The sequence below is a fragment of the Eucyclogobius newberryi genome, unplaced genomic scaffold, assembly GCF_026437365.1.
Source record: "Eucyclogobius newberryi isolate DKJ021-1_F unplaced genomic scaffold, fEucNew1.0.hap1 SCAF_3, whole genome shotgun sequence".
NCBI classification, from domain to species: domain Eukaryota; kingdom Metazoa; phylum Chordata; class Actinopteri; order Gobiiformes; family Gobiidae; genus Eucyclogobius; species Eucyclogobius newberryi.
In genome coordinates, this window is record NW_027315945.1 from 26,641,389 (window position 1) to 26,657,905 (window position 16,517).

Sequence of the window (16,517 nt, forward strand, 5' to 3'; positions counted from 1 at the left end):
TGTCGCCGCCTTGCCTTGCCCTCTTGTTGCCTTCTTGCCTTGCAGTAGTGTCTTTCCTGCTTTACGTGACTGTTCTACACCGTTCCGAACTATTTGGGAATGACCTGAGTGTCGGACAATGAACTGTGCGTAAATTATTCCAACTGTAATGTCCAATTAACTTATTGACCATGTACAAATAAACATTTATTTTTGCTAACCTCAAGTCTCTGCCTATCAACGATGAACCTACGTGCCTTATATTTAGCTGGTCCTGGGCCAACTCCCAGGTGGCGTTGTTGGCTTTTATAAAACATGAGATGGTTTAGTCTGGTTTAGCCACTATGGACAGAAGGGCTAAGCTAACGACCCTCGGAATACCACAGATGGATGGATGGATAAATACACAAGAAAAAAGGTTTATAGTTTTGATAGTATCTTAAAATGTTGGTCACACAAAACATTGCTGGGCGGGTGGTGTTATTTCAAACATTCAGCGGTGCACATTGGTGTAACCAAATATTGCAATCTAGTTTATATTGAGTGATGCACAACTGTGATAAGAAATATACTGTTAATAGTTGCACAATACTGACATGTTGAATAATTTGAAAAGCAAAAAGGGTTGAAGGCACTCAAGAGAGCTAGGAATTTTCCTACATTTTCCTAAATCCCTCAAGTGCCTTTTTTATTCTGATCCCAAATCTGAAGGCCACCTGGGTACAATATTTTTGAAAACACTAGTTTTCCAGTAGCTTTTAACATTTTGGGAACATGTTGAATACTTAATCTATGTAAGATTCTCATTCTCATCATCCATTGCATCTGTGCTAATCCTAATTCAAATCAAATGTTTTTGTTACGCTTGTTCAATGGGAGGGTGACAGCAGACCTGACCAACCTAATGCTTAAGCAATCATGCAGCATGGGAAATGTAGTGTCATCCGTCATACAGGGATAACAAACAGAAGGTGCAAACATTTGTTAAGAGGAACAAGTAAATACGGCTCACCCTTATAAAGTTTGCATTAGCTTTGGTGTTCTATGATTAAAAGTGTGCATTAGCATTAGCTTAGGAGTGTCCTCATAAGTCATCCAATAAGGTTAGTGTGGAAAAATATGAGATGACAATTGGTTAACAGTCAATAATAAGTGTATTTGCATCCCTAGACTGATGTAGCAGAGACTGATAAGAAGTTATTTGGGTTTCAATTCCACTCATACATCTTTTCCACTGCTTTTCACACACATCACTTTGGCACAAAAATCTCAGTATACACAATATTATAGAGCATATACAATTTATGTATTTTGGAATTAATGTCATCACATCAAGCACTTAAGTAGCAAGATGCTTACATGACAAATAAAAAATATCAAGTTCAAATTTGCACTAGTGCTGTTTTTGTACTGTACATGTGGTGGGATGGGTGAATGTGTAGTGGTTGAAATGGCATGTCTTGTTTTGTTTCAGTGAGTCTTTGTGACCATTGTTTGTCCAACAGGAATTTCTCTATAAGAAGACAATAAAGGCAGATCTAATCTAATCTAAAATGCAAAATTATATTTATTCCATTTACTCTTTGTAAACTGTTACTAAGAACATTTAGCCATATTTTATGTTTTTTGGATTAGAAGATATTTTGCTAACGAACGAGACATTTCCCTTCTTGAACCCAAGCGGGCTTCAAGGTGCAGGACTGTTGAACTGTTGAGGGTCATCTGATTGTGATCTATACTCGAAAAAGTATGTTGCTAAAGGTTTCAACATGAACTCAAAACCTTTAGGTTGAATGGCACCATGGATGTGCTAAAAATAGCCCCATAAACCATATAAAAGGTATTTTCAGCCCAGCTCCAAAAAATTTTTTTTACTAAAGTTCAGTACTTTTACTTTTGTAACCTGCCTATTTAAGGTTTTGCAATAATGCTGCTTAACGTGATGTTAAATGTCTTCAAATCTAAGGAAAGTGACAGTGAGGATGTTGAAAGCAATAATAGCATAAACTCTGTCCTTTCAAGGCCATTTCTCTGAGCCCCGCTAAAACAACTTCTCAAAAAAAAAAACAATAAGGAGAACGGAATGTGAGATGTTTTTATTTGTCAGTTAAAGAAAAATGCTTAAAACGTATACAGCTGTATCTTTGTCCAGTCAGCTGAAGGTGGATGATAGGTCCCATCACCACAAGACGGAGCTGTTAGTCCAAAATAAGCGAGGAGAAACAGGTAATACATTCCCATAACCGAGGGGATAGGAGAAGATTGTAGGCTGTGTAGTTATCCTGCTTATGAGAAAAAACATGTGTCACAAGGCTGGTTATGGACATTATAATAAATATGCAAAATAAATGCTTTTTGTTTGTTTGTTTTTTACCTCTAAACTCGATCATTTTCTTCATGTGCAAGAACTAGAGGCCACTGTGAAAATAACAAATAACAAGTTAAATTCATTCCACACAACAAAAAATTCTAAAAGTTTAAATCTCAAATTGATACAGCACCCAGAAGAGACTTAAGTGTCCCTGGATAATAATAATGATAAATAATAATACTGAACTTTACAGCCGCTATTCAGTATTCAACAGCTGGTCATCTAGTTGGTGCCCTAAAACAATGTAGTCTTTGTTGACAATTGGAGTGCGCTTTGGGGAAAGCCCAGGCTGATATGCAGGATGGCATCCATCCAATTTCGTAGGGTACATCCCTATTAGTTTGGAATCTGACCGATAGCCTTAGTCGTCTAAAGTGACCAACCAGGGATGAGCCCCAGGCGCAGAGCAGCAGCGTAAGATGCTCTTCTGTGGCTGAACTCTCGCCCGCTCTGTCACAAATGAAGTGTTCAGATTCAAGGCAGATAGAGAGATAGTGTATTTGTCCCTCGTGCAAATAATGCCAAAAGGTCAAATCTCAGAAAAACTATTTCAGGCGTCAGACCAAATGACTTAAGAAAAATAACACTCGCAAATGATGCAAATAAACAAATAAATACGCATATAAAATGTGGACTCCTCCTTGAACCGACACCTTAACGTGGTGGAGGGGTTTGAGCGCCCGACTGATCCCAGGAGCTATGTTTCGGGGGCTTCAAGCCCCTGGTAGGGTCTCCCAAGGCAAACAGGTCCTAGGTGACGGGTCAGACAAAGAGCAGTTCAGAAGCCCATTATGAAGCACAAAAAAACAAGGCCAGTTACATCGCCCGGATTGTTGTCACCATGGCCCCATCCTGGAGCCAGGCCAGGGGTGGGTGCTCAAAGGCGAGCGCCTGGTGGCCAGGTCTTTCCCCACGGGGCCCGGCCGGGCACAGCCTGAAAGAGCGACATGGGGCCGCCCTCCCATGGGCCCACCACCTGCAGGAGGATCCATAAGGGGCCGGTGCAGAGTGATCTGGGCGGCCGTCGACGGCAGGGGTCTCGACGACCAGATCTCCGGACACAGAGACTAACTCTGGGGACATGGAATGTCACCTCGGTGGGGGGGAAAGAGCTTGAGCTTGTGCGGGAGGTTGAGCGATACCGACTAGATATAGTCGGCCTCACCTCCACGCACAGTTTGGGCTCTGGAACCCATCTCCTTGAGAGGGGCTGGACGCTCCACTTCTCTGGTGTTGCCCGCGGGGAGAGGCGGTGGACTGGTGTGGGCTTGCTTATAGCCCCTCGGCTCAGCCGCCACGTGTTGGAGTTCACCCCGGTGGACGAGAGGGTCGCGTCCCTTCGCCTTCGCGTAGGGAACAGGTCTCTCGCGGTTGTGTCGGCCTACGGGCCAAATAGCAGTGCAGAGTAGCCGGCCTTCTTGGAGTCCTTGGGAGGGGTACTAGACAGTGCACCGACCGGGGACTCCGTTGTTCTACTGGGGGACTTCAACGCCCACGTGGGCAATGACAGTGACACCTGGAGAGGGGTGATCGGGAAGAACGGCTTCCCCGATCTGAACCTGCGCGGTGTTCAGTTATTGGACTTCTGTGCTAGCCACGGATTGTCCATAACGAACACCATGTTCAAGCATAAGGGTGTCCATCAGTGCACGTGGCACCAGGACACCCTAGGCCGGAGGTCAATGATCGACTTTGTTGTCGTGTCATCTGACCTCCGGCCGCGTGTCATGGACACTCGGGTGAAGAGAGGGGCAGAGTTGTCAACTGATCACCACCTGGTGGTGATTTGGATCCGCTGGCGGAGGAGGAAGCCAGAGAGACTTGGCAGACCCAAGCGCATTGTGAAGGTCTATTGGGAACGTCTTGCGGAGCCCTGTCAGTAGGGTATTCAACTCCCAGATCCCGGGGGAGGCTGGAGACATTGAGTCCGAGTGGACCATGTTCTCCACCTGCATTGTTGATGCGGCTGCGTGGAGCTGTGGTCGCAAGGTCGCAAACCCCCGAACCCGGTAGTGGACCCCGGAAGTAAGGGATACCGTCAGACTGAAGAAGGAGGCCTATCAGGCCACTCTGGCTTGTAGGTCTCCTAAGGTCAGCGACAGGTATCGGCAGGCCAGGCGGGCCGCAGATTGTACTGTCGCAGAGGCAAAAACCCGTGGCTGGGAGGAGTTTGGGGAGGCCATGGAGGAGGACTATCGGTCGGCCCCAAAGAAATTCTGGCAAACCGTCCGGCGCCTCAGGAGGGGGAAGCAGTGCTTCACCAACATTGTTTACGTGTTGGTGAGGACCTCTTTAATCCCACCGTCACGTCTTCCGAAGAGGGAGGAGAGACCGGGGACTCAGAGGTTGGCTCGTCCATCACCCAAGCTGAAGTCACTGAGGTTGTTCGCAAACTCCTCAGTGGCAGGGCTCCGGGGGTGGATGAGATCCGCCCTGAGTACCTAAAGTCTCTGGATGTTGTAGGACTGTCTTGGCTGACACGTCTCTGCAACGTCGCGTGGCGGTTGGGGACAGTGCCTCTACACTGGCAGACCAGGGTGGTGGTCCCTCTGTTCAAGAAGGGGGACTGGAGGGTGTTTTCCAACTACAGAGGGATCACACTCCTCAGCCTTCCCGGTAAGGTCTATTCCAGGGTACTGGAGAGGAGAATCCGACCGATAGTCGAACCTCGGATTTAGGAGGCGCAGAGTGGTTTTCGTCCTGGTCGTGGACCACTGGACCAGCTCTATTCTCTCCATCGGGTGCTCGAGGGTTCATGGGAGTTTGCCCAACCAGTCCACATGTGCTTTGTGGATCTGGAGAAGGCTTTCGACCGTGTCCCTTTGGGGGGTGCTCCGGGAGTATGCGGTCCGGGGCCCTTTGCTCAGGGCTGTCCGGTCCCTGTATGACCGAAGCAGGAGCTGTGTTCGCATTGCCGGCAGTAAGTCAGATCTGTTCCCAGTTCATGTTGGACTCCGCCAGGGCTGCCCTTTGTCACCGGTGCTGTTCATAGTTTTTATGGACAGAATTTCTAGGTGCGGACAAGGGTTGGAGGGTGTCCGCTTTGGGGACCACAGGATCTCCTCTCTGCTGTTTGCAATGTCTTTTGGAGGTCAATTTCCTCCAAATCGCTTTTAGTGAATTAATTAGTGATTATAACATAGATCTTCTAGCTCTAACTGAAATTTGGCTTCAACAAGATGATTATGTCAAACTAAATGAGTCCACCCCACCCATGTTAACTTTTAGACCGCCAGGAGCACAGGCCGAGGTGGTGGTGTGGCAGTGATGTCATATTCAAGCCTACTCACGAGTCCTAAAATTAACAATGCATTTCGCTCATTTGAATGTCTCATGCAAAAAGGAGTTTTGTTCATAGTTATCTACCAACCTCCGAGTTTTCTGACTTTATAAGTAGTTATAGCTGGAGACTTCAATATCCACGTGAACGTGAGTGATAACTTCCTCAGTAATTCCTTCAGCACCCTGTTAGACAGCATTGGTTTTGCTCGAAATGTAAATAAACCGACTCACAGTCATAAGCACACTCTGGATCTTGTCCTAACATATGGAATAGAGATTAGTGACCTCATTGTCTTCCCTCAAAACCCTATATTGTCAGATACTTTCCTAATTACCTTTCAGTTTATTCAAGGAATAAACATATAATGAAAAGGACAATTTCCGAAAAATCTATCTCAAAGTTCAAAGAAATAATAGAGCCAATATTCAGTGACATGTCATGTGATCCTACTGAGAACAGCTTTAGTCTCAGGGTAAGTGACCAATTTGTCGACTTGAATTCCCTGAAGTCTGCACTTGATGTTGCAGCTCCGTTAAAACAGAAGGTCGTTAGGCCAAAACGCGCCACCCCATGGTACGATGAAGAACTGCGTTCACATAAACAAAGAGTTAGAAAATTAGAAAGACCATTTCGTCGCTCCCACACAGAAGAATCCCTAAAAGCATGGAAAAGCTGCCTACTGTCCTATAAGCAGGCTTTGCGTAAGGCCCAAACTAGATATCAAATCTATTAGAAGTCAACAAAAGTAACACTAGATTTCGTTTCAGCACTGTAGCCAGGCTAACAAACTAGAGCCCTCAATCCCAGCTACTCTCAGCTCAGATGATAATTATTACATCATAAAATTATTATAAAAAAATATTTTTATGATAAATTAAAAACAATCAGATATAAATTAGATGAAATTACTCCCACTATTAGCCCTGAACAAGCTCAAGCTGTAAAACTAGTATCTCATATAAATCCATCAGTAAATTGATCTGTTGAGCTGTTGATCAAGCAGATGTAATGGGCTGTAGTTTGTCCTACAGGAGCCACCGTACCAGCTGCCGGCACGCGCCGCTTCCGCATGCCAGTGACTCACTTGTTATTTAAGGCGGAGGATGGCGAGTGCAGGTAAGCACGGTTAGACTTTTTGTTTGTTTAGTGCACTGTGTGATTTCCCTCCTCTCTCCCCTGCTGTAGCTGGATGTGACGCTGCCGTGACCGCATCTCCTCGGCGTTAAGAGCCCTAGCTCGTCGGCGTTCGGTTAGCTACTCAAAGCAACCTTAAGTAGGATTTTAATGTCTGACTAACGTTTGTTTTCTTATGGAGATAAGTTTGTTATCTTAAGTTCGGGAGCAGGACCACGCCCCTTCCTACGCCCCTTCCTGCGGCTACACTACTTAATCATCCAGATCACACCCACCTGTGTTCGGGATTTTCGTGCCCCTCCCTCCCACCCTCTTTAAACTATTCTAATTCATCTCCTAGATGGGGGTATCGAGGCCCGGGAGCCTTCAGCCCTCATCGCAAGAAGACCCAAAACGGCATCAACTTCGTACGTTCGTGTTGTTCATGTTTCTCCCCTGCCAATAAACACCTTGCATCGTATCTGGGGTCGTGGTCCTTGCTAGTGAATTATAGAGGTCATTGGCAAGCTGCTGTTTTATTTTTTTTTAGTTTTGTGTCTAATACTGTTTTTATTGTAGTTTTACTTGTCTGTTATTTATTCTCTTTTCTGCTGCAGTGCGTGGTCGCTCGCCCTGTGTGGGGGTTGGTGTTCAGACCGTCTCACTTCGGCCCCATCACTCCCGTATGCCGTGGTATTTTGAGCACATCCTCACTTTTTGCATGTTTTGGTTATGCTTGAAGTTTATTTTGTTTGTGTGTGTGTGAATTGCACGGCGCCGAGTGAGCGCTCTGACTCCTCTCCTATTGTTCCCCCCCACCACGTGCGCCCGTGGCCAGCCCCTGTCTTGTCCAAGTGTAATACAGATAGTGTTTTACAGATAGTGTTTCAAATATTCTTTTAGCCTTTTAGAATAAAGTACCTGTGTATCTGTTGTATACCTCCCATTAAATTGTTAATATTTACATTGTCTCAGCCTTTCCTTTGGCCACCTGCAACATTACCCGCTGGTTTTAAACTATACTTTTAAAGGAACCATTTTCTCCCGGTTACACAGCGATAACGTCAGCCATTATGTCCTCTAAAACCTCAACTTGTATCCTAGACCCGATTCCAAGCAGACTCCTCAAAGACATTCTCCCCCTAATTATAGACTCTATTCTTAATATAATAGAAACATGCAAAAGTCATTAAATCGCTTTTGAAAAAGCCTAACCTAGATCCTGACCTATTGGTAAACTACAGACCTATTTCAAATCTTCCCTTTGTCTTTAAAATCCTTGAAAAAGTTGAAGATAAACAGCAGGAAAATAACTTAGTTTTCCAGTCAGGATTCAGAGCCCACCACAGCATTGAAACTAGTTAAAGTCACAAATGATTTGTTATTAGCTGCAGATGATGGACTGGTCTCAATCCTGGTTCTATTGAACCTCAGCGCAGCGTTTGACACCATTGACCACAACATTCTACTGCAGAGGTTAGAATGTGATGTAGGTGTCAGAGGGACAGCCCTCAGCAGGTTTAAATCCTATTTATCTGATAGGTACCAATTTGTTAATGTAAACCAGAGCTCCTCACCTTGCTCTAAAGTCTCAGGGTTCCGTCAGGTGACATTATCAGAAAGCATGGCATTAACTTCCACTGCTATGCAGATGACACACAGCTGTATTTATCAATGAAACCTGATCAGACCGATCAAGTAGACAGACTTAGTGCTTGTGTGAAGGATATAAAAACCTGGATGACACTTAATTATCTGCTTCTTAACCCTGAAAAAGCCTTGGTCATTGTGCTTGGCCCTAAACATCTGCAAGACGCTTTATCTGAGCAGATAGTCACACTGGACCATGGCAGCGTAGCCTACAGTTCTACTGTAAGAAACCTTGGAGTCTTATTTGACCAGGAGCTCTCATTGAAAGCGCATATAAATCAAGCCTTCAAAACATCCTATTTCCATTTGCGCAATATAGCCAAAATCAGAAGAATCATGCTTGAAAGCGATGCTGAATTTAAAATCGTACTCCTGACTTACAAAGCCATAAATGACATGGCCCCATCCTACCTCAAAGATGCTATAGTGCAATATCATCCAAACAGAGCTCTTCGCTCTCAAAATGCTGGACTTCTGGTGGTCCCAAGAGTCTCTAAAAGCACAGTAGGAGGTAGAGCGTTTTGCCACCAAGCTCCTGTGTTATGGAATCAGCTCCCTATCCATGTTAAAGAGGCCAACACAGTCTCTTCATCTGTTACCATCCGCCTATTTTGCCCCTGTGCACAATGGTTGGACATATTCAAATGGCATTGCTTATTAAAATAGGATCTTACAGCCCACATGCAAGTGTGATGCATCATTAGAAATCTTAGGCCTTCTAGTTTCTACAGATGTGCATATGAACACTGTCAGGGCTTTAGAATTTACACTACAGAACCCCAAACATACAAAATACATCCTTTTTTTAGTCTCGCCTGAATATTGTCAATTTGTAATGGTCCTGAGCATGACATACTTCATTGTGTGCTTTTGCTGTTCACTGCACATGCTGTTTATCTTGTTGACAACAACTGTGTAAAGTTTCAGATCTCTAGGAACAGGCATTTTGGTGCTGTTGACCTTTTTGTATCAAAAAGTATATTCGGAACGGAAATGGAAGTTATCCAAATAGGTGCCAACTATTTTACTACAATTTTAGCTCCTCTATGATCATAAAAAATACATTTTGATGTTTGATAGACCACAAATACCTATTATAACTGCTAAAAACATGTATGTGAAAATGTGTAAATATGAGTTTACCCATGAATTTCCCATATAGAGGTGAAAAAAAACAAAAATATATAATTTATATATTTATATATATATATATTTTTTAAATTGGTATAATAATAGGTATATCTATCAAAATGTGCGTCCAAAAAGCTAACAAAATCAGAAAACGTGGTGCGTAATATCTTACGCTTTACGCATGAGCCTAGAGAAGATTCTGTTTGGGGAAGTCCTAAAACCCACCCACCGTTCGAAAGCTTGGCTCATTGGCTGGAATAATATGTCAATAAAAAGTGTCTACGTCACTGTTTTCTTAACACTTAAGAAAGCGGAATCAACAATGACCCTGCGCGTTTGAAGCGCGGCGATGGTGGCGCATATGTTTCTCTGAAGGCTGTAAAAACCAAACCCGTGGCCAAAAAAAATTGTGTATGGTCTCATTCTGTAGCTAACAATGAGGAAAACATGCATACCAAACACCATGTAGGAAATTGATCCGGTCTTTTGTTATGCACAGAGAAATGCGCCGGACGAGCTTTAGTTGAGAATGTTTTCACAGAAGAAACGCTGTTTACTGGACTATTTCTCCAAATAGGATTACTTCAGGTAAAATACAAGTAGATATTGCTTATCTGTGGACTCTTACGGACAGAATGAGTACTGCTACAGATCAATGGAACGCAGTTGAGTCCGTCATAAACAGCAAAACAGGTAAGAAAGGGGTTATGAAAAGTTGAGAGACTTTATCACAAAATATTATTGGAGCATATTATTCAATTATATATATATATATATATATACATAATATATGATGGCTCTCGCCACCCGTAAGACCGCTTTCCCGCTGTGATGTAAAAATGTACTGTCTTTGCCTGATGCCATAAAACTAAGGTCAACATATGTGTAACATCCGGGTCACACTTATTATGGCTCTGCATGCAGACATCCCTGGGAACACAGACTGACAGCTGCAGATCCAAGGATGTCTCGCATGCGGTAGAACATTGAGTGTGCTTTTTCTGTAATATGTTTAGACTGGTTTTGTGCATACGTGGCACCTGCTATGCCTTAATAAGCTGAACTCAATGTTTGCTCTGGTCAGAGCAGGGAGGGACAGACAAGAACTGTCAGGGAGAGCATTTTGGCTGTGCACGGCTGAAATAAAGAACAACTTTTGAACGAGACAACTTGGTTATATTTCGCCTCATTTTCTCTGCCATTTGTTACAGTATAGTTTTTCCACAACACTGCGCAACCGTGTTTTGATCGCGATTGCCCCGACACTGCATTCTCTTAGACTTTATTCTGTAGACTTTATTATTTAAACCCCTTCCTCCCTGTATCTCCGTCACCTAGCAACAGAGATCCGCCGCTAATGCTGATGCTAACGCTAATGCTAAGACCACGGCACGAGAGGAAATGTTCCATCAAAATAAAAGAGTAAGAGGAAGTGAAGGCATTCATTGCGCCCCTGCTGGCCAATTATGAAAATACACAATATCTGCAATGCAATTTTTTCATGGCGTTTCGGGGAGAATATAATCCATGAGTTTCAAACAAATCAGACAATGTTGAGTTTTTCACACAATGGGTAGGGGGCGCTATAGAGTAAATTTGTTACATGGGTATTAATTATTTCCAATCAGACCATAAAAACGCATTAGTGAGTGAAATATAAGCTCCGTAGATCAATTAGTATAGTATTTTCTGGCCGAGAAGGAGGGTGTAAGGACAGGGGACCCTGGGACATTGCCAAGTCCCTATGAACAATGTTCAATCCGTCTTTCACTGTCGCCCTCCGAGGCAACTACTGTTGTAATTTTGGGCTTTACAAAAATAAATTGAATTGAAATTGAATTGGATGACAAGCACTGATTGGATTGCAAGCTTGGTAATATTTGATGCAATGTTTGGTCATTAAGTTTAGATCAAAAGTAGACTTGATGTACTTTTTCTGAAAACTTACCAGCTTGAAAAGTCGTCCGCACGCCAAGAACGCACGACCGCAGACACATCCTCAGCGCTTTTTCCATCTGACGTCATCATGTCATCTTTGGAGTTGTGATTGTAGTTACCACAGGCCCCACACATTCTATAGGAGAAGCTGGCGTCCACAATCACAGTGACCTCCAGCGAGATGGAGAATTTGATCTGAAGAACCGACGCCTTCTCGATGATAATGATCCCGTCTAAGATGTGCACGTATATGTCACAGCTCACTTTTAGAGGAAGAGACACTTTTCTGCCATTTACCTGAACAAAAGAGAAAAGTTAGAGGAGGAAAAAAGATTGAAACATAAGATAACCAACATGTTTTAAGCAAAATTTGATGTTTTGATATAACAATCACTAAATCTCATCAAATTATGATTATTGTGATACTATTTTTACATTTCAAAGTACCGGTAATACAACTAAAAGATTTTTGATAAAGGTGATAATTCTGAATATTGTTCTCTCACCCAAACTTCATGCAGACTGTTCACTGCGATGATGTTTTTTCTGCTGAAGACATAAATTGTCTCCACAGAAAAGTTCCCTTTCATGCAGCTCCGTACATCTACCACGACCCTGAACCAAGGTTTTGCAGTGGCATTACACAAAGAGGCCACCTCAAAAGCCCCCAGAGCACCCATGGGTCCAGTCATGCCGTCAAAGGAGGAGAGAAGGCCATCCTGGTTGATGATACATTGGCCTTGTGCCACGTGGCAGTCTCTGACACCATTTCGGACTTCACAAACTTTTCCGCTGTCACAGGACAATCTTTGACATTTCACTGTCCCAGACGCCTTGCACACACATTTGGACTTACATTCTGGATCCACGACAGTTTCACCAACCTGTAAACAAATGTGTTTAAGTTAGAGGTGAACAATAAGAGATCTTCTAGATAATAAATCAAAAGAGGCATTTTGGATGTTTGAAGGAGTTGAAAAGTGTAATCTTCCAAATCTGGGATAATGTGAATTTTGAATCTTTAGTATTTATTTGAACAAGACTATTGTCATTCGGAAAGATTTAAAAAATAAAATGTGTTTTGTAAACAAGTGTCAGTGCATCATTGTTTCACCTCTCATCTAATGTATAAGCATAAATGTTACCGTTAGGTATCTGCCGTTGTGTTCACATCCACAGTTGCCCATAGAAACACAATGAACCCCGTCAAAAACCAAGCCCTGGTCACACTGACATCCTTCAAAGCAGGCCTTAGAACAGGTGACTGGGTACATTAGATTAGCACAGGTGACTCCACAGGTGTCAGCACACAGCTCATAGTGGCTGTTCTTTGGGCACAAACCAGCTGCAAAAAATGTCTGTAGTTAAAACACTGGATAGAAAAGCACCTTTTTACGTACTTATGTTTGTGTTTCTTACGGCAGAAGGAGTCTGTCCTCCACGACTTGATCTGAACTCCAGCACTCTGGCAGGCCAGGGCGTATGCCAGGACACTGTTGCACAGAGTATCCTTATTGCCATCCATCGCACAGACATCAAAGACACAGTGAGAAAAGTAAGTCGCTGGATCAATTTTGCTGTGACAGGCTTTAAAAGGCCCATTTGGTGCACTTATGATACCACAGGACTCAGGCTTTCCAAATGAAGCTGCTTTGGCCTCATCACAGACTGGGCACTGACCACCACATCCTCCGCACAAGAATCCAGGAAGATCCACGACCCAGGCCTTTCCAAACTCATCAACATTATTGATCGGTTTGCCATTTGGGAGCATGAAGTCATCTTTGGGGTTCTTGTTGTAGTTGCCACAAAGGCCACACATCCTTTCCACATAACTGGATGGCACAATGACTTCAACATAATAGACAGTGTCATACAGCACTGTCAAACCAAAGTCAGTTCTAACAATAATGTTGCGGCCTTCTTGAGTGATTTGTATGCGCCCATCATGAAGGAACAGGGGAAGCTTGACAAGTTCATCATTCACCTAAACAAAATAATCACAAACATTATGGTTTTTGGTTTTTTATCTGTATTAAATAGAAACAGTTTAACTTACAATGACTTTCCAGGAGATTCTTTGTTGAATATAGATGACAAAACCATAGACAGCCACTGTAACAGACTTCGTCACAGCAACTTTTCCATTTCCATACTTCTCATTCCCCTGGGTTACAGTGAATGGTGTTAGCTGGCCTTTGTCATCATCACAAACCTTAGCCAGAACATAAACGCAGGTACCCTGGAAATCAAACCTGCGCCCATCAAAGGAAATATAATGTGGGTCACCAGAAGCCACACACTTGGCCTGGCCCTCGGGGTGGCAGCCTTTCACACCGTTCATGAGCCTACACGTCTCACCAGGACGGCACTTGGCATTTTCACATGAAACTGCTCCGTTCTCTCCACATGTGCACTTCTCCACACATTCGTCCTCTGGATAGAAGATGTCTCCTATTTTGTAATAGTGTCCATCATAGGAGCAGCCACAGTCTTTAACAGGCACGCACACATCCCCACTCAGCAGGAAGCCCTCATCGCATTCACAAGCTTCTGTACAGGGTCTTTTGCAGGTCACAGAGGTTAAGCTGGCACAGGTTTCTGGGCAGCCCATGGCACAGAGGGTGTAATGGCTATTAGCGGGGCACACCATCGCTACGGGACAAGAACAAAGAAGAAAGTTTGAGCAACATAAAACACTGAATTGTTAAAGCTGAAAGTTGAAATAAACTTACGGCAGAAATCTTCTGTTCTCCAGGAGAGGACTGTTATTCCAGAGCTCTGACAGGCAGAGGCATACGCACTAATGGCCTCACATACTGAGCTAGAGTGCCCATTATACTGACAGGCATCAAACACACAGTCCTCCAGATATGGGGCAGGATCGACCACACTGTGGCACTCTTTAAAAGGCCCGTCTTTGTCTGCGATAATGCCGCAGTATTTCTGTGCTCTATACATTTCTTTCTGGGAGTCTGTACAAGCATGGCACCATGGCCCCTGGCAGACTGATGAACAGCCTGGAACAAGGGCCAACAGCCAGCTCTCGCCCAGCTCTTCTCCATTTGCAGCAGTCTGGCCATTGCGCATGGTCAGATCGTCCTGGGGTCTTCCATTGTAGTTGCCACACAGACCGCACACGGCGTCCTGGTAGTTGCTGGGCAGAGTCACAGTGACAGTGGAGCGCCAGTCAAAGGTCAGAGTGATGCCAGCAGTTGTTTCCACCACGGCTTTTTTGCCGGAGCGATACACCTTCAGATCATCACTGTACACCAGAGGCAGAGACTCGAGCTGTCCATTAAGCTGAGGAGAACACAAAGAGCGGATATGTTAAGGAGTTTATAGATTGAATAATTATACAGCCTAATCTATATTGATATGCAGCTAGGTCTCAGTTTAATTGAAAAATGATTTTGAAATTTAACTAACTTGTGTGCAAATGTATAATATGAAATTCTGCCTTTATTCCCACATGTCAGAGTATGTGTCCTGGTTCTTTATCCCTTAAACTAATACAGTGTCCCGTTTTGTCCTCTTCAAAATGCTTCTGCCTGGTTCCAGTCTAAAGGCCAATTTGACATGTCTGCACTCACCAAGATTTTGTTGGGGATGTCTCTGCTGATAGTGATAGTGGCTCCATAGATACTGAAGGTGACAGATTTGGTGATGGACACGGCCTTGTTGTTGCCTCTGTGCTCATTCTGCACATTCACTGTAAATGGCACCAGACCAGGTCGTCTGGAGCACAGAGCTACCAGTTGATACACACATGTGCCTTGGAAGTCAAATTTGCGACCATCAAAAGAGCGGTAATGGGGGTCACCCGAGGCTCTACAGATAGCATAGCTGGTGGGGGTGCAGCCACGGACCCCATCCACCACTGTGCACTGCTCATTGGCAGAGCAGGACGCGTCTTTGCATATCACCATACCCAGAGTTGTGTCACAATCACAGAGGCGCCTACAAGCCTGGTCCTCCCAAAACTGTTGGCCTGGTTTGTAGTAGCGGCCCTGATATGAGCAGCCACAGGTTTTTTCCGGCACACAGACCCCAGCACTGAGGACATAACCCTCATCGCACACGCATGTCTCTACGCAAACAGCTGTGCATATCTCCTTTTGTTCTGGGAAGGGGCAGGACGGCTGGCATGGGCTGGCACATTCTTCAAAGTGGCTGTGGCGCTGACAGTTCATTGCTGCAAAAAAGTTTATTGTTATTATTATAATTATTAATAATGATAAATTACTAACATTTTAAAGAAATATTTATTTATTTCAAGGGTGAGTGATGTTTGTTAAATATTACCATTTGGTTTTATGATATGTGTTAAAATGTTAAAATATGTACCACAATAACAACAGTATCGATCAAATTAACAGCATGTTAGTCAAAAATACTCACGACAGCCAAATTTCTTCCTCCAGCCTTGGATAATGATTCCCTCGTCGCGACATTCCTCGATGTAGGAGGCCAGAGCCTGACAGAGCATCTTCTTGTCTCCATTATTCAAACACATGTCAAACACACAGTTTTTCATGAACGCATCAGGGTCCACTTTATCATGACACTTCTGGAACACATTTTCGACTTTGGTGGTGAGGGCTCCGCAGAAGGCTTCAGTCTCATATAGCTTACGTTGGTCGTCATCACAAGTTGGACAGTTTCCTTCGCACGTGTCCCAGCACGGACTGTCCTTATCTTGCTCAGGGGTTTGCCAGCTTTTGGCCCATTCGACGATAGAGGACACAGATTTGCCGGCTGGATTTTGAAGCTCATCGCGGCGGTTGCCATTGAAGTTGCTGCACAGGCCACAGACATGGTTGTAGTAAGAGCTCGGGAGCCTGATCACAAGTGCCTGGTTCCAGTCGTAAGTGACAGTGAGACCGAAGTCTGTCTTGATTTTGATTTTATTCCCCTGTTGAACTAGAGACACAACAGTGTCTTCCTCATCCAAAAGCACTGGCAGGTTTAAAAGATCTCCATCCACCTGTAAAAACACACATTCATGTTTTCAATAATGCATTTGAAGCTTGCTGAATAATGCCTAATAGG

At 44.0% G+C, this 16,517-nt stretch overlaps 1 protein-coding gene and 1 long non-coding RNA gene across 2 annotated transcripts in view; both read right to left on the reverse strand.

Annotated features, from left to right (window-relative positions):
* LOC140374544 (IgGFc-binding protein-like) overlaps positions 1-16,517 on the reverse strand; it is a 52,289-nt gene that overhangs the window by 21,943 nt on the left and 13,829 nt on the right. The window contains exons 11-18 of the mRNA XM_072461483.1: positions 15,867-16,452; positions 15,059-15,660; positions 14,201-14,768; positions 13,525-14,120; positions 12,885-13,452; positions 12,611-12,810; positions 11,972-12,349; positions 11,476-11,762 (exon numbers count right to left, since the gene is read on the reverse strand). Of these exons, the coding sequence (XP_072317584.1) occupies positions 11,476-11,762; positions 11,972-12,349; positions 12,611-12,810; positions 12,885-13,452; positions 13,525-14,120; positions 14,201-14,768; positions 15,059-15,660; positions 15,867-16,452 (3,785 nt within the window). The remainder of the gene's footprint in view (positions 1-11,475; positions 11,763-11,971; positions 12,350-12,610; positions 12,811-12,884; positions 13,453-13,524; positions 14,121-14,200; positions 14,769-15,058; positions 15,661-15,866; positions 16,453-16,517) is intronic.
* Positions 2,056-2,428, reverse strand: LOC140374147 (uncharacterized). The gene is made up of 2 exons (XR_011929071.1): positions 2,354-2,428; positions 2,056-2,261 (listed from the first exon to the last, which is right to left on the reverse strand). It is a non-coding gene; the product is annotated as an uncharacterized lncRNA (long non-coding RNA).